Source organism: Pseudochaenichthys georgianus, chromosome 4, assembly GCF_902827115.2.
Source record: "Pseudochaenichthys georgianus chromosome 4, fPseGeo1.2, whole genome shotgun sequence".
NCBI lineage: Eukaryota > Metazoa > Chordata > Actinopteri > Perciformes > Channichthyidae > Pseudochaenichthys > Pseudochaenichthys georgianus.
In genome coordinates this window covers 11626754-11653281 of record NC_047506.1, presented here as the reverse complement: position 1 = coordinate 11653281, position 26528 = coordinate 11626754, and the positions used below count along the sequence as shown (strand labels likewise).

The 26528-nt window shown below is 43.0% G+C and overlaps 1 protein-coding gene across 1 annotated transcript in view; it reads right to left on the bottom strand.

The window, feature by feature from the left end:
* Positions 1 to 26060, bottom strand: part of scfd2 (sec1 family domain containing 2) — a 102017-nt gene extending 75957 nt beyond the window's left edge. Inside the window, exons 1-4 of the mRNA XM_034081421.2 lie at positions 25116 to 26060; positions 24382 to 24550; positions 15291 to 15418; positions 9905 to 10080 (exon numbers count right to left, since the gene is read on the bottom strand). Coding sequence (XP_033937312.1) covers positions 9905 to 10080; positions 15291 to 15418; positions 24382 to 24550; positions 25116 to 25929 — 1287 coding nt within the window. The 5' untranslated portion in view covers positions 25930 to 26060. The remainder of the gene's footprint in view (positions 1 to 9904; positions 10081 to 15290; positions 15419 to 24381; positions 24551 to 25115) is intronic.
* Positions 26061 to 26528: the final 468 nt, after the last annotated feature.

Below are 26528 nucleotides of genomic sequence, written 5' to 3'. Positions count from 1 at the left end.
GACACACTTGTACTTTACTGAAGTATTCCCTTTTGTTACTCCACTACATCTATCTGAAAGTTATAGTGTAACTTTACAGTGAAGATTTTACATACAAAAAAGAATACAAAATAAATAAAATGCATTTTAAATGCAAAATTATCTTCCCAACAGTATACAATTTGACGATCAGTTGATAAGTACAAAATATGAGATAGTAGTGACAGTTTTGGCATTAAATAAATAGTTGAAACAAACTTTATTGTACAATCTTCACATAGATGTTGGTCTCCCCTTAAATGTGCTGCAATTTATTTGTTTTTAAATACAGTTAACAGAAACATCTAGAGAGTTGGACTGTTGAACTTTTAATATCCCTGGCTTATTTAGAATAAGATTATTTAGAAAATAAAGTGTTAGAAAACAAGGCACACTCAATCAAACTGTAGTTTAATAGGTGTTTAATGTCAACAAAGTGAAATGTGTGTTTGAGTATCAAATAACTTAGGCATGGTTAGAACGTTTTATTACGATAAACTATAGGTGTTTGTAATAACCTCCACTAATGTTAGTGGAAGTGGACAAAACATTACAAACTGCTTTCTCTATAATTTAATGCAGTGCAACATCACCGTGCTCTACAGACTCCAAAATGACCACAGCGCTGTGTCAGCACCTCTCACAACAAACTGAACATTTGTTTTAGTGCAGGGCTTGTGTTTTGGATACCTTTACATTTAGTTAAGTGTACACATAGTAACACAATGTGGCTTAAGGAATTTATTTTCATCATGATAATCGGTCATGTACAATTAATTGTTTAATGTATTGACATTTTTGACTGAATACTTTATGAAAAGTTTTGTCTATTCAGAGAAAAGAAAAAGACATATTAAAGTAAGAGCAGAGTTAGCCAATGGCAGTGTGGAGTATTGCAAACTTGCAAAAATAAAAATGTGATTCTGCAGTTTAACCTCAGTATTGTTGTGTTTTAAAAAGGATGTGGAGTGGTGGTTAGCTCAGTGTGAATGAGGACATCTGGACTGGTGCTCTTCACCGCCAGATGTGCAGTATGTATTTAATGTGTCATATGAACCCGTGCCTAATTGTTCTTTACTAAAACTCCTAATAACCACAATTGAATATTAGTAAAAGCTTATGACAATTTCAACACAAACATGACCACCCAAAGTGAACGCACTTTCATCAAATCATAAACGGTATGATTCATAATGCCTCTCAAACACACAATTCAATGCATGTCAAAGACCATAGTGTCAATAGCGCTCTTCACGTCTGGAGTGATGAGAGGAGCAGATATATTTGCTGTGATGTTTAGACACACGATGTTCACAGCACAGAGACACCACAACTGCAAACATGAAAGAGAGCAGACGGCATCTTAAATAACTCAGAACAGAAGAAACAGAAACAGTGGGGAAGATGGAGAGTCAAGCAGAAGGATACTGAGGAGAGGGGGGGTGAGGGGGCACATGGTGGGCATAAGAGAACCCCTCCACCAGCCCCTCCATCCCTCCTCCCGCTTATAATTAGCGGTTCATTGTTGATGCTTGTTTTGCGTTACTTTCATTCCTTTTCCCATTTATATGAAAACAGCAGTGGGGACAAACAGGCCCACATGTGCCTCCAAGTAGAGCAAGCTTAGAACAATAGAAGAAGAAAAGTGGGCCATATGAGTTCACTCCAGATGAAAGCTAGAGCGGGAAAACACAGGAATTAGTGAGGTTTTCCCTCAAATGTCTTTAAATCAAGTTCTCCTATTGGATGAAATGTAGCATAGAGGGCTGGATCATCTTGGTTTTGGTCTCATGTGGTATACAAACCATGACAGGCAGAGTAACACTTTCAACACAACTTTTAAAATGCATTGTTGTATAATAGTCCACATGTTCTGGTTACTTCAACACTCTGTGTATTTATATCACATTGAAAAGCTCATTGACAATACATCGTTCTGTGTTCTGTATCTAGCAAACATGTGGTCAATCAGTCTCCATTTGTCATGACTGCACTAAACATATCCAGCATGTTGGCAACTGTTCTAAGACACGTCTGATATCTATTTACAAATATTTCTTCGATGCGTACATGTTCACCTCGGAGGCTCTGGCTTCAGTCTCTTCCAGGATGTTTGAGCATACAGGCCTTCGCACTGCTGTACCAGATAGGCTGTTCTACTCAAAATTAAACAGTTATAATGAAGAATTTGTTTTCCAAATCAACAAAAAAACAATCAAATGAATAATTAAAAATAATATTGTAGGAGCAAGAGAAAGACGGACAGAGGATGAAATAGCTTAATGAAAATTCAAAACCAAGGCAGAAAAAGAAAAAAATTAAACGGAATAAAAGAAAGTTTGCAGAAGGACGTTTAACTACCTCCAGACTTCAGCAAGAAGCCTCTGGGGCATTTCACCTGATTCTCTGCACCCCAATGTCAATCACATTGAGAAAGGAATGGAGTCGCCACTCTCCACAAATCCCTCCACAGATGACTTGAATTTCGAACTCATATGAGATGATTCCAAGAACAACAAAAGGAAACCTTGACAAACACAAAAAAGGGAATTGGTATGCGTTTTTTCTCCTCCACATAATTCCTAACAAATGCAAATACCAGCTCAAGATGAAAGCAGAGCTCAAAACCAGATACAGCTAATGTTGTCACAACCTATAAACACTGAAACGTTTAAAGTTAGAGCGGACTGGGGTGTGGGCGCTCAAGTTGCTCAAATCCAAGATGCTGAGGGACTCTGGATTGATTATATAATCAATTATTATTATTATATGATTCCAAACATGACGTATCCATTTGACACACCACTTTCCAAACACTGTCAGAGGTAGTACACACACTTAGCGAGTAATACAATACAACACTGACCCTGTCACAGATACACATATGAAAACAAATGGTGTGCTCCACCTGATCATACACTCAAACCCCTTGGATCCAGCCTCCTGAGCTATGTGGTTACACATGGAGCAGTGCCCCAGGGAACTATGGGTAATTAATGACAGAGCAAGGGTGGCAGGAATCTGTCTCTGATTGACCCAGTTTGACCCTCACTGCTTAGTTGCCATAGCGATTGGTCCAACTCGTTCCCTTTGGGTGACTGGGCGAATCCCTGGGGCGACAAGGTGGTCTGCACCGTGGGCATGAGCGAACAGAGGGGTGGGGGTCGAGGATAGAGGGAGGGGCAGACTGGGGTTTCAGATGGGTACAATTACACGCTATAGCAAAGAGGAGTCCTTGTCCTACCTTTGCTCCACGACCTAAGGGGTCTTTCTTCCCCCACCTTGCCCTATTCATCTTTGTTTACAGAAAGTCTTTGGTCTCATTTGGCAGTAGGGGGCACTACTAATCTACTGTGTCCAAAAAGGCCAGCATTACTAAGAGATAACGGTCCACTAACTCATCAGGCTAAGCATTCATCATAAGCCAACCAAGCGTAGAGAAACTTGACAGCCACATGTCCATCTGCAGGCTAAAATATATGCTAATTATGGAAGTGCCAGCGGTAGAGTCTCTCATTTGTAACTGGTCGCTAATATACTCATCACCCCGAACTGATCAATCACAATGACATCAGGCTAACAATCTTTAATCTTGCTCTAAGGGGTCAATCAGTATCTAAAGAAGACCTTCAAAGGTCCTGGAATGTTTCTCAGTCTCCATTTCAGACATACAGACACAAAGACACATGTGCTGTGTGCCATGACCTTCCCTGCCCTGTGCTCAGCAGGTAGTGACAAATGACCTGATAGTTAATCTGTCCTGAGGTGGAGCTTTTCCAAAAGGGAACAGAGAGCCTGTTTGTGACAACAGGAAGTTAAGACACTGTTACCAGAAGAAGCACATTAAAGGATGCATATGCATGAATGCATGCATGCACACACACATGGGCGCACACACACTTACTTGAAAGCACATCTGGCTGCAGTTTCAGTTGTAGTACATTGTGGAAAAAATGGAATTTGAACAGCGAAAAGTGACATGGTATTAAAAATTAAAGAGTTCAGAGGAACATAAAGGTATAAAGTGGTTCGTTGGCCGGCTTCTTCCAGGACACTGGGTCATTGTTGGGTCTCTTGAAACCCCCGCCACCTTCTCTAATGGCCATCTTTTTCTACAACCTTCCTTGTTAACAACTTAACGGTGAATGCTGGGCATTGTGGGATTTTTCCCTAGTCTGTGGTGTCTTTTTGGAGCATACTCAAATGAAGTATGACGCCAAGTCAGCCGACCACACTGACCTGATTCACCAGGGATGGAGAGTGTTCGTTGGAGCTCCAAGAGCCCCCTATGGTCATTTTTCCTAGACCACCTCGCCCAAACACTGGAGGATGACAATGCAGCTCAGTGCAACAGAGTTCTGAAATGGCTAAAGTGTGCTTAAGTGAAGGCAGCCGCACGGATGATCTCCGGGAATGATCTTTCAATCTGCATGTTTGGGTTTCAGCAAGTGTGAGAAAACCCTTTCGCCGAGGCTGTGAAAAACATTCAGTTTAAATCCTGCAGAACCCTCAAAAACACACATTCATGAGGGGGGGGGGGGGGGGGGGAACCTCCAGGCCACATGAAAAATCCTCCTGACGAGATGGGTTTTGACTCCACAGTGAACAACAGCCGCAGTGAACAATAGAGACCAGTAGAGAAAACATCCACTGATGCTCATGTGCAGCGAATGCAACTCTGACACATTACAAAACAATGCCAGGAAAAAGGCAGTTTGAGTAGAAGACCAACTGTTCAGTGGATCAAACCCTTCTGACTCCCTCAGCTTCCACAATCTGAGAGCTGTAACTTTAGAATTCCACAGCTATTAGCACCAAAGCCATTCCTATAACGTTGCAGTTCAGTGGGCTGAGATATAGATTTAGTAGAAAGATGCTTAGTAGAACATTTAAAATGCAGCGCATGCAAATGACTATTGAGCTAAGGAAGTGGAGCCACGAAAGTTTCATATGAGGCAACTTGATTGAGCCTCCTTGTGTTCCTCCATTTTCCATGGGAGAGAGATTGAGCACAATCATAGCCAGCAGGATGGCGAGGCGATTAGGGATAAGTAATGCAGAGCGTGGAGCGAGCCAAGCACCTATCTGTCTGAGAGAAGAGAGGTAATGATAACAGGAAGTGAGATGAGTTAGTCTTGCCCTCTGGCCTGCCAGCCCATCACCTCTGTTAAAAAGGTCCCTCTCTATAAACAGGCCTCTCTCTGCCTATTAAACAGATAGTACATTAGGCCTGAGCTGTGCAGAACAATGTAAACACAGCCGTCTTGAACGAGGGGGGGGGGGGGGGGTACGACATGAGATGGGGGCTATTACTGGGTCTTCCTGGGAGTAAACTCCATCCCTGTTCCCCTCTCCAAATGTAATCCTCTACAACTAAACACAGGAAGGAAGAGATAGGTAAATAACTTCTGATACGGCCCACTTTCTTCCAGCTCCGCATTTTCCTCAAGTTGCAGAAAGCAGTGGTGTTGACTTTGAGCTCAATAGTTCATGTTGTACATGCGTGTGTGTATGTTGCATTGAAGCATCTATTTGGAGAACACATAACAGAGATACAGTATGCCATATTTAGAAGAGAAGCGTGGTTTTGATAAAAAGGGACGAACGGAGGAAGATAGGACGGAGGCAGAGAAGCCACTTGGTCAAGAGGCAGACAGGAGTTGATCATGAACCTCCTGTGGCTCTTTCTGTGAGAGGAGCTTTGTTGCTCCCCGGTTGAGGGGCTTTCGGAGCAGACACTCTTGGGGCAGTAAGAGGGCAGAGTGAGGTACTAAAGGTGGATGGATGGGGAGACGGTCAGACCAGGTCAGTCCAGATGTGAGACTGTTAAACAGTGGGGAACTGGAGAAGGTCAGTACAGGACATCATAGGGCAGTGCCCCGGAGTCATTCACACCCCTTTGTTACAATCTCCAGCAAACCACAGTAACCCCCCCCCACCGCCTGTCACTGTGGGGGCTGCAGGGACACAGCAGAGATGGAGAATAAGGGGAATGTCTGGGATGTGGGGACGGGCTCCATACCCCGGGGAAAGACCAATTACAGGCTTAAAGCCCCCTGTCTGTCTGTGGCATGCAGCTCAGATAAGATGAAAGTTACTTGGGACCAATATCAACATTTGTCCTTTTGTCGCCATAAGAAATGATACAATCCAGATGTTACATATATGACTGCCTGTCTTCTGTCAGAAAACTTAGAATTGTCAGACTACTGTCAGACTGCAGACCTGCGAGTCTGAGCATCTACAGGTCAGCGTCCTGGAGGGGTCAAGGGATTGAGGTGAAGGGTCATGAGTCTTTGGTCAGCACACACTGACACTGTACTGCTGCAGATCATGGAATATGTGGCTCACCAGGCTCCAACCTGGCTATACAGATAATCCCTCATCACAACATAGAGTGGGGGACAACGCAACGCAGCACGTCAAAGTCTGAAAACGACTTATCTTGGAGATACAATCACAATAGATAAGAGATTAGTCTTCAATGCGTAAAGAGAAAACCAACACTCTGAGTAGTAGGATGTTCCACCAATTATTGAGCAATCGCAGTTGGAGAGAGGTGCATGTATAATTTCACCTGAGGTTGACAATTCTCCCTCTTTTTCTTGTGTCAAAAAAAAAAACCTTGTCTTTCCTGGGATGATTACACAACGAGAGCTGATATTCCTCTTGGGCCAACTCGTGGACTATGCATTACAAGAGCTAAAACCAACGAGTGAGCAGTATAAGCTGTTTGAAGATATGTTCATATTTGAAACTATAGGGAACAGATAAACCATTAGTGTAGCGGACTTGGTTCTAACCTGGGCCGTTAGCCACATGTCTTCCCATCTCCCCCTATATCTCTACATCTGACTAATATACAGTTTTAAACTCCCAGATAACTCCCTTTTCCAATACAGACCTCTAAAGTCTAGCACCTTTTCGAATTACAATGTTGACATCTGGAACCCAACCCAATCAACAGGATCGGTATTTGGATATTAGCTGTGTCAACCCTTGTTACCAAGTAGACTCGCAAAGACCGCCAATTGGTTGTCTTGGTAAACTACTTTGTCATATAATAATACATGTTACTTGTTAGACACTTTTACCAAAGCAACTTACATACTCAATACTGTGGACAATCCCCACAAGAGCAATTTGGGGTGACGTGTCTTGCCCAGGGACACATCGACATGCTGACTGCAGGGGGGTTTGAACCACATGCTGGTAAATGCTTACATTTTCAAAAAGACTCATTTGGATCTGTATCTTGTGTTTGTACGAATGAGTCCCAATGAACAATGTCAGCTTCTGGAAATTAATGTCAAGGGAATTGGGTTCATAGCTTGTTTTTAACTTACATATAAAACAGTGTTTCAGACTTAAACACAAACACAAAGCAGAGACAGAGATAAGGACCAGGCAGGCAGTATGAGTGACTCATGGGAGCGGGGACACACGGCTGTGCTGTGACCAGTAATAACTCGGAGCTTGAATGTTTGCAGAGTCCTGCCCTTGTAATCCCAGCAGAGTAGAGCAACAGGCCGGGGTGAGGGAGGTCAGCCCCTCTCCACTGCACCGCTGTCATCGCTGCTATGTTTACTGATGTGACACACTAATGAACAGTAAACGGCACAGCACACCCAAAGACAATACTAGCCTTACAAAGTAAGTCAGTTCGCTCTGGGAGGGATGTACAGTAGTAGTATACATGTTGAGTTTGGTGAGGTCGAGGCTCTGGCGGTCCGATGATGGGAAGGTAGGGTGCCTGTGATGTTCTGGGACGTGGTGAAAGAGTGAGTCTGTTGAGCTTTGCCTTGGCTGCACACGTCTAGCATACACATTCTGTACCTGCGGCCTGGAGATGGACCAAGCCTGCTCAATCTGACCCATTCAGACCAAGTCCCAGTTACATGCCAGACAGCGAGCAGGGCAGCAGTGCCAGCCAACAAGATATCTGACCATCTCACACAAAATAAAAGTCCTTTATTGAGCAGGTAATCCAGCAGTCCCTGTAAATGCAGTATAAACAACATGTATCACACCACATTACACAACATGTCAAGCTTTTTAACCACAGCTGTTTCCCTATCTTGCCTCACAGCTGCATGACCCTCACAGGTATATCTCCTTCAAGTGAAGGCCACCATTAAAAAGTATGCACAAGCAAACCCCATTTTTAAACAGTAGCATATTTAACCTCATGAGCAATTACATGTTTCTTTAGGTCTCAAAGTAGCACTTACACAGTATTATTATATAGTACTATGCAGACAAAGTATATGCATAACTATTTGGAAAGGTATAAACTAGGCTGGTCCCTGAACTGAATGGCCCTTTGCCTCAGTCAAGGCCCACTTCAAGGCCCCGGGGCACCACAGACTTAACCTGAATGAACTCGCACTGTCCACCAGCAGTGGAGCGACCGGCTCTGCCCAGTACTATCCACAGCAGCCCTCACACACTCAGGCAGAGCAAACACGGCCCAACCGCCAGCCAGAGCTGAACGGCATTTCATCCCGCCATTTTGTAATGTAATTAACTTCTCTCTGTCCATGTTGAGCCAGAGAAAAAAAAACTCACATGGAAATTAAATAAACAGAGGGGGCACAGAGGACACACAACTCATTTCCCTTAATACCTCAATAAAACCCAGGGCCGTTTTGATTGCAAACAGCAACTCTCACATCGCGCTCAAGGCTTGATTGTGAGATTTGATTTTTGAAGAATTTCATTTTGAACCAACGCCAGGTGCTCTTTATACTATCCTGATGCTAAACACAACAACAGTCTGTTATTAACTTATTCATCGTCAGTTTAACGGGACGCAGTTCCTAAAACCTGGTGGTTATGAGACTGAAACTACAAAACAGTGGTGAGAATGTTGTGCTTTGAATGATCCAGGTGTAGGAGATAACCATGGGGTAGCGAGTGGATCAAAGTGGGGTCATGAAGTAAATGGATACTGGGACTATAAGCCCTAAGTCTTCTTCCTTCATTTAATAAACCCGTGCCCCAGCTGAGGACCAAGGTATATGAGGTTGTTTTGACATTCCAATTTGGCATAGGGCACTGTTGCAAGCTTGTTTTACTTTTCCGTGATTTAGTTTAATAACTTCCTAAATACTTTGCTATTCTGCTGCTCGCTTTACAGCTTCAGGAATATACAGCGACTCAATGAAAATAGCAAGGTAAGAGAAGGATAAAACTGGCTTTACCATTTATTATCTCGCAGAGTATGGCGCCATTCAGCTTGGTGCTCTTTCCTACAATATCAGTTGATCACTGCTAAAGAGCTGATGTGATGACTGGCTGGCTTTGCTTCTGATTTATTCTTACACTCGCCCCTCTGTCCCTCCATCAGGCTTGCCCTCTGACCTTTCCACAGTCAAACACACGTGGACATCCGCCGCTGTCCGCCCCCGTAAACTAGACCTCAAAAAGCCTCAAAGCAACATGATGGAAAATCTGGCTTTTTTGCTGTGTTTACTGGATCCAAATGTTTACCCTACAAACACAACTGACCTTGTTTATGAAGGAGAGGAATCTGCATATGTGTTCCTGTCCCTGTCAGTTTAACACAACATTCTGGCCAACATCTAGCAACCACAAGCAGCCACTTACCTGCTGAGCGTCGGTAATAAAATATTTACCCGAAGGGAAAGATTCGAAGGAATAATTACAAATTGCCATCATATGTGCTGCTCTTCTATTACACTCTGTCAGTGTAACGGCGTACAGGATAGAATGTAACAATCTGTTTGCAATGTTCAAGTTATTTGATCCACATTCTTTAATATCAAAAAAGAAAATTGCTTGCATCTGTGGTGGATATCCATTTTAGACTTTTTATTGCCTACAACCCATATGGATAACAGTTTTGTGTAAGATGAGTACAGACCTGCAGCAGCAGCCTCTCAAAGGCCAGGCAGGCATCCCAGCGGGGTAAGCTGGGGTGGCGGAGGGTCTGGGCCGTGGCCAGGCCCAGCTGGAGCACCCCGCAGTGACTCTCTAGCGCCCCCCAACTGCTCTTGAACAGCTGCATGTAGGAGCACAGCTGCTCGGGGGTCACACGGCCTGAGAGGAGGGAAGAAAGTACTGTTAATATTCATGGAGCCATCACAGTTATCCATTCATATTGGTCAGCGTACATTATACAGTATATCATAATCCCATAGTGTACACTGGCTGTTGGCCACTTGGTCTTTTCTGTGCCATCCATTCAAAACAAGTATAAAATTATAAGGTTAACGGGCCCACACAACGGACACACACACTCACACACACTCACACACACTCACACACACAATTATTCCTCCTGATGGGAGGAGCGGAGGGAAAATAGTACAAATGGACAACCTTTTCCCAAGCATAACAACCTTTTGAATATACACTCAGCTCAGGGCAGAGGGGAATGACTGATACCAAACCAGACCATAATATTATCTTAATGATCAAAAACTAGGAGAAAAAGGAGAGCTGTGAGCAGAGGTTTGTGAAGCTGTGCCAAGCAGAAAGCAATATTCTCTCTGTGTGAGAGTTGCAGGTAGAGTGGCTGTCAGAGTTTAGAGGAAGATGTGTTCATGAGTCACAGTTTATGACTACAAATCACTGAGTGAGTCTCCGTATAGCAGAGGGGCAGGAACTCTGATAAGAGTCCCTGGGAACCCACCTTGTGTGTGACTAATACATGTACATCTGAGTTTATCTGTGAACATTAATAGAGGCAGCTATAAAGAGTGGACTCCTCACACTTTGTCTCTCTGCCACCTCTCCAACGAAGATTCACAGAGACACAGGAAGAGCTAAGTAAAGGGTGTAAAGTCTAGGAGGGGGTGCACAGGGTGGCCTGGAGGTACGAGCGGCTGTGTTAGGGGCTGGGATAGAGAGGGGGCACACATTAACTCCCCATAAAGCCCACTTCTTCATGTTGATGTTCTGAACCAGCACCAGATGTGGGAGTATTTCCTGTTGGACTACACGGCCAATGTTTTCTTTAGCGGGGCCAAACACATGACTAGAAGAGAAACAGACAGGCAGGATAAGAAGAATTGAGCAGAAATATCCAGGATAGTAAAGTGGTTGGGGTCTCGGAACACATTTTTTAGCTTTATAAAAGTGGATTAAAAAATCTTTGGATGTGAAATATTTCCAGATAGACGTTTTGGAGAGAATCCACAAACACAACTGATGTAACAAAAACATTCATTTTTTTAATAAGCTGATAAGTAAAACAAAACAGAAAAGTAGATTTCTTAAATGTTTGGAAGCCCGCTTTCCAAACCGAAGTGAAAGACATAGTGTGTTGCGTGCCACTTACTGTACTGGCAATAGAGAGGGAATCTCTATGAAAGGGAACCAGATTTTTCACTGAAATAAAACTATTTTTGAAGAATGAGCTCCAGACATACAGCCAGACATATTCCAAATGCTGAAAAGCTCTATTGTGAACATATCCAGCCGTAAAAAACCCTGGCAGTTTAACCAAGGTTCTCTTAGCTTGATGTGCCAACCATAATTCAGCACAGAACCAGGAAATACATCCAAAGCCAAGGCCAAGCATAATTTCACCCAAGAACAGGAAAAGAATGGCACACTGTAGGCCAAATATATGCAGGCGTTACAGCTTGGCTAGATCATATGAGACCAAGTGAGAAATGTAAAGACATTGTAAAATAACACAACAAAAGAAGACAAGAAAGCCACATAAAAGCCTGTTCTCCATTTGAAAATCAAATAGCCCTGCAAAGCCTTAGCTCTTATCTATGTCACTTAACTTCCCTGTAAACAGTTCTGTGATTCCTCAGGCATCTTGTTGCCAGATGCAAACTAATCTCAGGGTGATGATCTGTCAGCTGAGCTGTGGTTTTATACTGGGGTGTTTCTGCAGGAATAGCAGTACTGGAAATGCTCTTATTTGCAGCTTCAAATTAATTAGACTGTACCAGTATAAAGACACTGTTCTTGTGCTTTGAATATATTTGTCCACATTGGCTTTATTTAAGTTGTGAAACAACAGTATACTTTAGGTCGTTTCAATGCATTAAATATACACATTTAACATCTGGTGTGTGAAAACACAAGCTAATGTTTTATTTATACAGTGAAACTGTGGTCAAGTGTCATGCATATGACATGCTTCTAATATAGTGCTCAGTTAAATAAATAGTGTGTGCAAGAAAGATTGAGTTATTTCAATCAGTGTGTCTGTTTTGTTCACCAGTAACTTATTCCCAATGGTTTTCAGGTGCATACAATACTGTTGTTGTTTAAATACGTACAGATAACAGGGGGAACCTGCACCTTAAGGCCATTCCACTGTTCCTCGGGGTGCACTTATTGCAGTACCAGCCATAAAACAAATCACATCTTTAAGTCAAATGCAATAAACTGTTGGAGCTCCTACCCATTTTAGCCTGATGTGCAGAAGTGGCACTTGAGGTTGGGCCACGATCAAAGTCCTGAACAATGCGAAAAGGGGCAGGGGCCAACCATGATTTAGTCCTGTGACTGGAAGATGACTTGCATTCGAGGTGCACAGGGTTACTCAGAGGCTAAGTGATGTCTGATGGTGGCTGGTCCCAGCAACTGGAAAGCCTCGTAAGTAATTCTACATGGACGGGGGACACAGGAAGGCTGAGACACATTTATGTATGCACTTTAAGATGGGGAAAGTTCTGGGGCTGCTTTTTGTGGGTGTATGTTGAGGCCCCTTTTAAGACTCTACAGTACAGTAGGAGTAGGGATCACAGGTTACAACAGGGCAGCTACAGTGCCACATTACTCAGACCTTCTTCAGTGGCTGTGTCGAAGAAACATATGTTATCCGTGCTTTCTATTAAGTAAAACATATATGTAAGTGATCGTGTCGTATCTGTTTTCATTTGCCTGTACAAAGGTGAGATTAAATCTTCGACGCCCTAAAAATATGCTTTTATTGCTCAAATTAAATTAAATGATAGTGCATTTTAAATTAAGAAATAGGGGAGATGATACTCTAAAACATGAACACTAATCTGAAACCATTGTGATATTACATTCCCAGATCTCACAGCTTGAAACGATGAATCCAATAAATGATCTGCTTGAGACTCGCTCATGAAAAGAGAAGACTGTACTCTACCACAGGGAGAAAGGCCCTGTCAACACATCTCATTTACACAGCGGTATCAGTGCACACAATAGATACACAAACTGCATAACCTTGTGACGCACACATACATACAAACCAGAGACGAATAGATAAACGCACTTTTACAGACGATGAAACCAAAGCTGTCTCACTAATTCCCTGCGAAGAGCAAAAACACCCAATATAAACACTGGACCCAACACACACACACACACACACACACACACACACACACACACACACACACACACACACACACACACACACACACACACACACACACACACACACACACACACACACACACACACACACACACACACACACACACACACACACACACACACACACACACACACACACACACACACACACACACACACACACACACACACACACACACACACACACACACACACACACACACACACACACACACACACACACACACACACACACACACACACACACACACCAAGGGAATTTCATCATCTTATTGTGCTATGAGAGACCTGACGGGTCATTCTCGGGCTCTGAGAAATGGATTATTTTCTCTATCTCTCTCTGGATGATCTTATCCTGATAAAATGAAAAGAAACCAAGTTGAGTCTGTGTGTGTATGTGAGATTAGAGGGCCTGCGGTATCCTGACACTATTTTCTTCATGACGTGCACAAACCAGCCAGAGCGATGATGTGCTCTGGAGAGAGTGGAAAAATGCTGCTCTCCTACAGAGTGAGTGGGCACTGCGAGAGCAGATAGGCATTAATGCTAAGCGTTGTGGGTTTAACTTGCTCTCATATGAGCAGAGCATGATGGATTGAGAACTCCGCTGGAGGTGCTGGTGGTGGGCAGGATGGGAACTGTGTGGGGGTGTGATTGGAGCTTAGGGGGCTTCATGGAGTCTGGTCCTGTGCCAGCGGGGTATAAGGGTTCAGTGTGTGAGGAGTTTGACAGTGCCCCCTCTCCCCCTGCCTGTCTCTTATTCTCTCTCTCAGGAAAGACATTAAGTCAACAGACTGTCAGTCAGCAGGAGGCAGCAGCAGCTTTAATGTCAGCCAGCAGGCAGCACCTTCTTCATCATTTCTTGCATTCCCTGTCACTCCTGATCCACAATGTAGCGGCCGTCTAGATTTAAAAGAACTGATGTTTTGCACAAATGTGTGAAAAGAAACCACCAGTGTGTGTGTGTGTGTGTGTGTGTGTGTGTGTGTGTGTGTGTGTGTGTGTGTGTGTGTGTGTGTGTGTGTGTGTGTGTGTGTGTGTGTGTGTGTGTGTGTGTGACCTCCAACATATTACAACCTGCTTGTTACGAGAGACGAGACCTTCTTTACCTCACAGATTATAGGCGCTGAGGGACCACACGGCCCCTCCCTTTTAACTCCCCCCCCGTTCCTGCCAGATGCTAACCTGTATATTAGCCCTGCATGTATGAGTGTGTGTGTGTACGCGCGTGTGTGTGTGTGTGTGCGTGTGTGTGTGTGTGTGTGTGTGTGTGTGTGTGTGTGTGTGTGTGTGTGTGTGCATGCAGTTTAACCATTACCTATTTGAGTCAAAGGGCAGCATAACGGTGAATGTGCATAAGGGCACTGTACTTGTGCATGTAGTGACTTTATGTGTGCGTGCCAACACATATTTATATCCCTTGCCTGAGCCCCTTTTGCTTCATTAACAAACAACAAAAGTTTCAAAAGCAGCGTGTGTTATGGAGCGTGTGTGTGTGTGTGTGTGTGTGTGTGTGTGTGTGTGTGTGTGTGTGTGTGTGTGTGTGTGTGTGTGTGTGTGTGTGTGTGTGTGTGTGTGTGTGTGTGTGTGTGTGTGTGTGTGTGTGTGTGTGTGTGTGTGTGTGTGTGTGTGTGTGTGTGTGTGTGAGTGAGAGAGAGTGTGTAAGTGTGTGTCATAGAGCCAACATGTGGTTCAGATTTCCTCTGTGGCCACATGGGCAAACACACGGTAAGGCAGAGCAGTTGGATATCAGTAGGGGGCGCTATGGTGCTGCTCCAAAATACAGACACACACCTCTCTAAGAATATACATTATCATGATGATGTTTTTATTTCACGTGGATTTGCTCATGTTCATTCTTTATTTTTGTCTGTACTCTGTGTTGTATTGCATGAAACAAGTTGTGTATTTTAATTCATTCAGTTTCTTACCCATGCTCATCTTGATTGGCAGCTTCTCTTTGCTGGCTGTTTCCACTAGGTGCCGACGGACCTCCATCACCCCCTCTTTATGTTTATTGGTCAGCATGGCCTCCCACAGAGTCTGAGCTGCTGGTGACCTGGTTGGAAAAACAGTCAGACAGATCATTAAGTCATGAGGAGAGAAAAAAATAGTGTGGTAAAACAAAAGAACAACATTAACAAGCCGAGCGACTGTTGCTGCTCATGCCGTTTGCTCAGAACAGGCAGGACTCTGACTACACAAACGAAAGGGACAACATGGACGTGATTGAGTGCTCGTCTCAGTGATAGAGAGCCTGCTGGTCGGGGAGTGACGACTCCCCTATGGGACCCCTCACAGGAAAAAACTGAAATTAGCAGAGGGGACATTAGGAATGTTTTCAATCCACCTAAAAAGTCTGTATGCCAACATTCCTCTGGACCGATCAGTGCTGTCCTTACATCAGGGGCAGAGCATCAGAGTCTGGAGACCAAGGCTCCTCTTGATGCCATCTCAGTCCCTCGTCTCATTATCCGCTAGGTTATGAAACACACTGATCCACATCTTTAATGGGAAACTGAGGACAAGGCATGTGTGTAAGACTACTACCATCTGTTAGGAGCAGTGGAAACGGCTTCAAGTCATTCTGCGAAAGAAACAAAGAGTGTCCTGCAGATTAGTGTCCTCGATAGTCACAATTTCTCTTATAAAGCGTGCTGAATTCAAGCTACTCAATTGGTCTTCTCTCAGATGTCTTGCCCTGTTGAAGACAGTGACACATTGTTGGCTGGATAAAAGGGCATCAAAGGCTTACATCTATGTCTTTGCCTTTGACAGCAAGACTGACAAGAAGACCGTATCTTCTCTCAGGAGTGACCAGAAACTGAACTGAGGGAGACAAAGAGAGAAAATAGGCTGAGGACACAGCGGAGGGAGGGGAGGAGGGGGCTCGTTGACGAATCCACTCTGTTTTTCTTTTCTTTCTGTTTTAACTTTTTTCTCCCTACTTTTCTCCTTTCTTACTGCCATCTGTTTAATATCAGATGAAATCAGTTCCAGACCTTAGGCTGGGGCTAGATGGGGAGTAGAGGGACTCACACTGGGAGGCCCGCCATCTTCACACCAGAACCAGACACAAATACCGGCGAACACGACTCAGCCAGGACAAAAGTCTAATGTAAAAACAGTTACAGTGAAAACAGAAAGACAGTTCAAGAATCAAGAAAGATAAATCAGGTTTTCAATTCCAGTTTTTTCAATTGCTTATAATGTGATTAAGACACAGATACAACATTGTAGCTATTGGTCAAAAGCTATGACAAGATTTCATTTCTGGAGAACACTCGTAATCCTTCAGAAAACACCTCCCATGCTCTTGATGGACTGTCAGGACTGCCAGGATTACGCAACTTGTGAAGTCCTGCATACTTGTCATGGTTAAAATACCAATGGGGTGACTTGATCAGGCCAACACATGCATCTGTATGTTTGCACACACCACTGTGCATCCGTGTGTATTTGGAAGACTGAGGGCTTCAGTAGAGTGTGGATAAAATATGGTTCCAATTTGGCTCAACCAGCCCCCCCGACAACTGGCCCCACTCGCTTACTCTTGGCCATTTGGTCAGACGAAGGCGGGGGTGCAAGCTGGGCCTGGGGGTGAGGTTTATACTGGCAGGGTGTGAGACAGGCTCCATAAGCAGCCAGGAACCTTGTTGAGTAACTTCTCTACTATGGAAGAGAGAGGGGGAGGGGGAGGGGGGTGGGGGGGGGGGAACGTTAAGCGCAGTATGGCTCCGTTTGTTGCAAAGGCTGCTCAGATCTAGACTGAAGGGGGCAGCCTCAATCTTGGGTTGTGTAACCACAGTGAACATCCTCTCTGACTGACTTGGAAAGGCTGTTTGGTGAGTGGTGGGGGGCTGTTAGTGCCCAAACTAAATTCCACTAGATGTGTAATAAGTGTTGTACAAATAAAAGGCAGTTAAGTATCAAATACTGGAATTTTAAGAAAGATGTGCGTACTACGAGAAGAATGAACGCGTACGATCATTAAAGTGATGAAATACCCCTGACCGGGTCCAACAAAGTAATGAGTGTGGGGGTGAGGAGGGGGATAGTATTCCTGGAAAAGGGTGATGCAGCAGAAAAGAATGGCTCCAACCGTTCTGACTCAGGATTTCTTAAATGTACTCCCCATCCTGTGGCCCCATCAACATTTGGTTGAACATGCTCACACATGTCAGTGTTTATTTCCTTACTTTGACCTCAGACGAACAAGCTTATACCGTAAGTACAGTAAAGTGATTCATACATATGATTGATGAAGCCTCCTGGATCGTTGGCCACAAAGGTAAGTTCCCCCAAATAACAGAAAACACATTCTCACTTACCTCTAGTAGTGTCTCGCTTTATCATTTTCACTGATCACCTTTTGAGATATGCCTGTACATTTAGTAAGACGACCAGTTGAACATTTGATGGGCATTCAATGGACAGGTTACTTTGATTGTTTCTGAAAAGGCCAATTGCTGTTAAAATGTGTTTCTATTTTCTCAACATCACCCTATTTTTCTTAACGTCACCCAATTAACAAAATGTAAGTGCATCTTATTGCATTGATGGTAGAAATCTTGGATAAAGGTATCATAAAATCATTCTTTCTGCATGGCTGGAAACCACTAGAGGTAAATGTGAAAATAATAATCTGGTTGCCTATAGCACAGGCACCAAGATGTGATTAAAGCTCATAAATGTGTGTGTGTGCGTGTGCGCGCTCGTGCGTACTTTCAAACAAGTCAATGTGTACTGTATGTAAAAGATTCTGCCTAACAGGATTGTGCAAGGTCAGCTGCAATCCCTCAGTGAGTTAATTTATGAAGTGTGTTTAATGGGGCAAAACACACTGTCGGTTTCCTGTAAACATCCTCATGTACATGTGAAGGAGAGAGAGGTGGACCAAAACCAGACCTGGCCTTGAGTGTCTGCGTGTCCTGGCAAGAGGGACAAATGACCCAGCGGATTTATTGGGAGAGAAAAAGGGCAAGAGGAGTTCTGCAGGAAGTGGGGATAGGAGAGGAGGGACGTACTAAAACACACCAACGCAGAAGTACCAGGAGCACTCATTGGCCACCTCCGTCCAGTCAAAACTCCATATATAGCTTTTTTCTATTAAAGAATAGGGAAATACATCGCTGTTAACATCCTCAAGAAGCACAAAGTATGTGTTAGAATGAAAAAAAAATCTTAAAATGCTAATTACAAGAGCAAGAATGTTTCCATGAAATAACATTTCTAGTGTGTCAGGTAAACGTTTATGAATGATTTACACAGTAAAAGTTTATACATTTACAGATTTGTTAGGGGAAAAACTCCAATTAACATCCATTCAGAATTTGTGATGTTGGCTGTATTTGTAAAATTGGAACACGAAACAATGTCAAGTATTTTCAAAAACGTTCTTATATTGCAGCCTGTCCTACAAAAAACGACCATATAGGCCGATTGTTCATGCCCCTATTACGACCCAGAGACACGTTTTAAAGTGTATGTTGTTTCTTACACGACCACTAGAGCACCTCTAGTGGTCGTGTAAGAAACAACATGCTCCCAGCCCGTTCATTGCAAATGCTCTGGAGGGACGTTTTTTTCACAAATAACCCTCTCTGGAAAATCCTAAATTGTGGAATAGTTTGGGCATTAAAATGCTTTTTGATGCGATTTCTAGGGAGAAGTGTATATTGTACTCTTAGAATCCACGTCCAGTCGATGTGTAGGATCTATAGTTTGATAGATAACTATCCTACAATTTAGGATTTTACAGAGAGGGTTATTTGTGAATAAACGACCATCTGTAACGTTTGCATTCAACGGGAGCACTAGAGGGCGAACACTTTAAAACGTAATTATAGGACGTATTAAGCGCTTGAACAAACAACATATTTGGTCGTAATAAGGGCCTGAACAATCGGCCGATTTGGTCGTATGAGTTGGAGGACTTGTTGTTATATTGCAATGTAGGCTAAATGTTCAAATGCTGGAGAAGGTGAGAAAATAAAAAGGGAGATGTTTGAGGGAGGTTCTTCCTCCTCTTATGTTCCTTGACTAGTTTACCATTTCAAATGAGAGCCAACAGTAGGGGCTCTTTGAAGGAGAAGGACTGGAGGATTTTAAGTATCATCTTCAGGGGATGTTTTATTATCTAACTGAATAAATGCATGCACTCTTTCCCGAAGAGAAAGTGGGATCTGCAGTGTATATCAAATGACAGAGTGGAAGAAGGCATACAAGACAGAATAGGTTATGTTATCTCAGTCTTGATGGGAACACGGAGTACAAGTTGTTCAGGTGAAAGTAATCTACTTGATTGATGTACTGAGGGTTTCAGGATGAGATACGTTCTACACCCGGGGAGAAAGAAGAATTCAGCAGCGACACAACATCTGAAATGGGCCAGGGGACATGTCAGCTCACTGGATCCTAAGATATGGCTAAATCCACATCTCCTATAAATAACTACAGAAATTTGAAACACTATTTGTTATCATTTACCTTTAGGGCAGTCTTGATGAAATCAGGGTGATAAGTTATAAGATGAAAGCAGCTAAACTGTGTTACTTTCGCACTGACGCATTTGACCCAGAGGGAAAATTGTTCCCTTTTTGTGAAATTGTGACTATTTTAGTCCCATTTGGCTCTCGCTTACGTGTGGAAGGCTGCAATTTCCATCAAGTGCAAAGTTGTATTCTACAAGAAAAAACTATTTTCTGTTGGCATGACTACCTGAACTGACTAATATGTATCATTAGTTGTAGGTTAACATCATTGAATTGCCTAACTTCAAGTTGAGTGAGTATAACAAACAGAATGTACCCTCTGAGGAGCCACCATAGAATGAATATGTTGTTTTTATTCTTGGTGGGGTAATCCAGGGTTAGCGGTCCTCAGTTGTCTGTCATTTGCTCTCTCCCTCCACACTCTACTATCTCTGTTGTTTTTGTTTCTTTTTCCCATACAGCGTGAACTCGGAGTGCATAGCTTTTTATTCAGGCTCCTTTTTCCCAGCTAGGACAGAAATAGGTGTTTTCCCTCCTTCCTGGTGGTACCCATGCATGATGTGCTGGGCAGAATTGAGGAGATGGCAGCCTCGCTGTGTTTTCTTATGGCAGGGTGCGGTCGCTTGCTCTGGCTGGCTCAAGCTCAGCAGCTCCTGAGGCAGACCCAGAGCACCTTGGCCACCCGTACTGGGTTCTGCCCACAAGCACACACTCCCACCACAGGATCAAGGTCGAAGACGACCAGATGACGGGGGTGCAGGGTTCAGTCTGAGACTGAAGGAAACCTGGTGCCCTCTGCCAGTGGGGTTCATATGTCTTCCTCAAGATCACAAGAGCTGTGCAGCCAAGCACAGCAAATTACACAGACTGGGCTGGAAGGTACGTGACCACAAACACACATATACACAAAACAACCCTCCCACTGCCACTTTCACTCAACATCCTTCTATATACAGCTAACTGTTCTTCCTGGCACTATTTAACAGCAGGGGAAAATGCCATAGTTAAAGAATGGTGAAATAAAATACCAGAGCAGGCAAAATGTCTGTGCATATACACCCACACAGAGTATACTTTGTCTCAGGCTTAATACCTGTAACCACAGAGTAAAAGTCAGGTTGTAGGATAAGGAATATTCACGCCAGGTTATGAAAGACAATACGACAGTAATTGCAAAGTAAGTATGGGGTCTTGCCAGGATAGCTAGAATCAACAACCACCCACAGAATGTTTAAGACACGGTAATCTATAAAAAATATCCTGGAATTACTGAGGGAAATATCATACAAAAGGGTCCAAATTAGGTCCACACCTATTATTTAAAGGCTCGAGTGGCTCTACACAACAAAACCAATCAAAACACACAGTGGTCTGAGCTAAAAATAGCTCAACAAATCATAGGTGTATAAACATGGAGTAGGAGAGAACTTATTATATAGACAATAGAACCACAAAGAGCCAGCAAGGTCTGCTGCTTTGAAAACAATCTATTTTAGAAATATGTGCTTTCGTATTTTGGATGGAATTAAGAGAGATTAATGCTTAAGAGCAGTACACCTCTACAAACATGCATTTGCAGAGCCCTGTCTTGAACGTATTACAGAGATTGACTTAAACTCTAGCTGTGGTGAGCTGTGTTCCTGAAGGCAGTTAAATAAAGATGGAATTCTAAGCTTCATTCTTGCAGTGCCAAGGCAGCTCTTCAATCTCCTAAACATCTGTGATAAGGCTCCACTGGGCCATCTGCTCAGAGATAGCACCGCGGTAATAATGCTCCCACTGATCTGGCTGTCCCTGATTATCACAAAAACAGCCCCTGGCGTATTACTTATTATTTTAAGCTACATATTTTCCTCCGTCTATTTGCTTTGTAGCATCTGCTAGGAGTTGTATACAATATCTGAATCGGTTATCTAAATGTTGTGAGATGTGGTGTTTGGCCGAGACTCTCTGGGAAGATCTGGAACAATACAATTTGCAAACATTGCCGCAAACATTACCTCAACCTCTGCACAGCCACCGATCCCAACCTCTTATCCATCATCATACTTAAACCTGTAGGATAGGTTGGCAATGTCAGAGGCTTGTTGCTGCAGCCGTAAGCATGCATAAAACATTTCATCCACAGAGACAGCTGTGTTTGTGCAACCAAGACATTTAACTACAGTGACTTGAGATTAGGGATGGGAACGATTAATCGAATATTCGAATATTCGAAATGATTCAGGTATTCGAATAATTATTCATGTATTCGAATATGAGTTATGAATATATATTTATTTTTTTTGGGAGAGATGCCTAAGTTGACACATGAGTGGCCAGCCTAAACAACAATAAGCGCTGCTTGGCAACCGTGTGTGGCGGCAAAGTACATAGACATTTTGACAGGAGAGATTTAGTTTTGCCGGTATTCAACATATTTTACCAGTCATAGTCCGGTAATTATTTACACTCTAAGAAGAGTCCTACACAGACATGGCGTCAAAAAGGAGTAATGTGTGGAAATATTTCGACCAGGTTAGTGAGTGCGGTGTAGAGGTCAAACTATGCCAAATTAAACTTATATATACATGCTATACCTTGCTATACCCGCAACCTCCGTTCCAGCTGAGAGGGTCTTCTCTACAGCTGGCCTGATTGTGAATCGCCTCCACACATGAAAGCTGTAGGTTTATAGCTGTCAAACTGTGATCACCAGTTCAATACATTTGACAAATTCGACTTGGTTTCTACACTTATTTGAACATGTATGTATGTAAAAACAATTCTTGAAAAAAAATTGGGTTAAAAAAAAAATTCTGAAAAAATATTTTTTACCCAATTTTTTTTTGATAGGATGTGTACATTTCGGTTAACCGGTTAACCGTTTTTTGGGGGGTCGAATATTCGAATATACATTTGCTTTCAAATTCCCATCCCTACTTGAGATATGCATTTGTTGGTGTATTGTAGGGATCTATAGGGTCACGTGCCCTTTAACTGAGCCCTGCATCTGAGGGTGGGTGCAACCTGCCCCTGCTGGTCTCACATTATATGCTTCAGTCCACACTGTCTAAATAGTGGTGACTAGCAACATATAAGACTGGTTCCATTACAACAGAACCTCCCACCTAGTTGAGAATGGTCCCTGCTGCATTTAGTGTATATGTGAGCGTGTGCATGAACTCAATTCCACCAGACACACTGCATGACAGCTCAAGCCACAAAACTCTTCTTCTAAGTCAAAGTATTTTCCTCCTGCAACCACATGAAGGGGGCAAAGCGGGAGTGGAACACATGATGTAGGGCTAATCCCTGCCATGTACAACAGCCTCACCGCAGGCGCTGAACACGTGCATCTGCACAGCTAAGACTAGAGGCAAGCTCCACTGAACCACCGGCACCTGATGCAGGTCATGTGCCACTCAACTCATTCAGTGGGGGCTGGCTCTAGCTAGTGGGTGTGTGTTTGTGCGTGTGCGTGTGTGTGTGTGTGCGTGTGTGTGTGTGTGTGTGTGTGTGTGTGTGTGTGTGTGTGTGTGTGTGTGTGTGTGTGTGTGTGTGTGTGTGTGTGTGTGTGTGTGTGTGTGTGTGTGTGTGTGTGTGTGTGTGTGTGTGTGTGTGTGTGTGTGTGTGTGTGTGTGTGTGTGTGTGTGTGTGTGTGTGTGTGTGTGTGTGTGTGTGTGTGTGTGTGTGTGTGTGTGTGTGTGTGTGTGTGTGTGTGTGTGTGTGTGTGTGGTCAGGTGCAAAGTATGTCAAAATATGTATTGTGGTTGTGTCAATTTTGGTTACAAGTTGGTAATGTACTTATATTAGTCTTCATTCTACCTGAAAAAATTTGATGAGCAATAAGAAAGGATTCAGATTTGAAATGCCATGTTACCCGTCACTAGTCAGATTACATATATAATCCTATTTAGATAAGAAAATATATATTTGATGAGGAGGAGGATAACAAAATATCTGCTATTATCTTCGGTAACTCATAGACATTTAACCATAACACAAACAGAAGTACAGGCGTAAACTGGAGCTCAGTCAAACAATAAATGCCAAATCAGGCTGGCAGGTTCAACACTTGGACCTAATTTTCCTTTTTGTTCAAACTTAATCTATGTTTTATCAAATTGGAATGCATACTTGTATACAACAACACCGTTAATGAGCCTGAGAGGTATTGTGTAGAGGAAAACACAGGTATGTATGTGCTCAAACTTTACTAGGGTAAAGATTAGGGCCACAGGTAAGAATTATTTAAATAGACTGTATAAAGTCAAATCCTAACATTTTGATCGACCCTAGTGGCTGGCTGTGGTATAGGTCACAATCCCAGAGAGGAGTCTGTGTGATTTTCCTATACCACTCTCTTTTCTTGTCCAGGGCTCTTGGGTCTTAAATCATGGCTGAAGGAACACCAATAAAAGTTATTTTCCATCATAATCAGTTGCATGTCATAATAAAAGCTATGTGTATTTACAGCACAGTAAAACACCATTGAACAGAACATGGGATATAGCTATCAACTAACCACCATTAGAGAGCTACTCACTGGGTCTGTGCAAGGCAGCCGGGGGCCAGGGTGGTCTGCGAGTGAGGGGTTCGCTGCAGACTTGTGAGCTCCAGCATGTCCACCTGTATGTCTGTCACATGACCAGGTAAAGGTTTAAGCACACTCAGAATCTTCTCCACCAGGTTGTCTCCATGGTGACCAACAGCTCCTGAAAAAAGAAAAACAACCAAACATCTATTCAGTATGTAGTGAGAGTTGTCAGTGACATATCAACATCTTTATTTCAGTAAAAGACACAAAATACTCTTCTTGCAGTTTTAGCTATGATTACTATTAAGATGTTAATTTCACAACATTTGAGAGGCAAAAGGTGTGCTCTTTACTCCACTACCTGTTATTGAAAACTACAATTCATATTTACTTTGCAGATTAAGTTGAATAAAACAAACGTATTTGTGTGTGATAAAGTTTACAAAGTAGTTCAAAATAGCTCAACCTTTACCAGTGTCAAAATCATAATGATGTAAAATTATAAAATACTTTACTTTTCATAAGCATTGTAAAGTATTGTAAATACTATTACAAATGTGTTTCACTTGTAACATGGCACATATACATCATTCAATTGGCACTTTTGCAACATCTGAGTACTTCTTTCAGCAAGGTGTGTTATTTGTGAGTATTTCTACACTGTGCTATTAACAGTTGTTAGCCATGTACATCCATATACTGTATGTATCCACGATACTGGGCAATTTTATCGCAGTTTTCACCTGTAATATCCATTGTTCTGTCCACAAATATGATGGAGGCTTTATTAGGGGCCGCCTTCCTTCGGTTCTTTGCTTGAGGGTGATTGGCCAGTTCCCCTGCTATTATGCGGCTCATGGGACCCACAGCGAAACTCTCTTCTCTGGTGCCTGTAGCTTCAAACACTGAGTTTAACACCGAAGCCAGGGATTTGATTTCAAACTGCAGTTCAACAGGAAGAGAGTTTATGTCCACGTCGAGCAAGCTTCCAAACCTCTTCTTCTCTGGACGTTTTGCATTTATTGACTCCAGATCAGGTGGGAGCAGGGGAAACAGGTGTGCAAACATGGGCGTGAGGAGTAGCTGCTGGGACACCGGGGCGAACACCACTGGGACGTGCATGACTTCCGCTGTGTAGTTCATGTTTCCCATCCACTCGCACAGCTTTTCTTCAAACTGCTCAAACACAGGGCTGCCTTCCATTTCTGTGGTGACATTGTTGGCTAGCAGGTGCACGGAGTGAGCAACAGTGGTGATGACAACACAGTACTGGAAGTGACTGAGGGAGATGATGTCTTTAATGATCTCCACCGTTGTTCCCTTTAACAACGTGCTCACCACAAACACAGCTTTCGGTTCGTTCACCCCACAGGCTTCGAAGCTTGAAAACTGCTTTAAATTTCGGGCTCCAGCCTCTAGTAAGACGGCAGCACCTCCGCACCAGTGGAGAGACTCTGCACACTTGTCATCCATAAAAACAACCGCTTTCTTCACCTTCGACAGCACCCTCTCCCACATCTGGACCGGGAAGTGCGTGTAGTCCTCCGTCGTCAGCATTTTGGCTAATTATCAGTGTTAGCTGAAATGCTACGAATTCAAATACGCATCAGAAATGGAAGCTAAAGTTGCACCAACAACAAAACAAACACACGAGTCTCTTGAAGTTGACGTGGCAATAGCGCGTCGCAGAATAAATACGTCACTGAAGCTCTGAGTCGTTGCTATAGCAATAACAAGCACCCAGCGAATGCTTCTCACGTCAAAAGCTACTGTCAAAGCTTGTTATCGATGAATCCGACTTGTAAAGCCAAAGCACTTTTATGAAAGACAATAAATAAAAGGAACGCAACATTAGAATTCAATGAATAACAATATTAGTCACCAAACGACAATAGATAATGAAATAAGTAGTTTAAATGACAAACAATTCGACATAATTTACAAGATCGTAAACTGGGGAAAATACAAGATAATTTATATAAATAAATATAGGCTACTGCTAACAAAATAAAGAAATGTTAAAAAAAAGAGATGTCATAATATAGGCTACAGCTATTGTATTCTATAAATAACAACATAATTTTTTTTAAAGGGGTGTGGTAGGAAAAATATAGAAATAAAGTGTTGAGGAAAATATTTCCTGGGCCCATACCTTT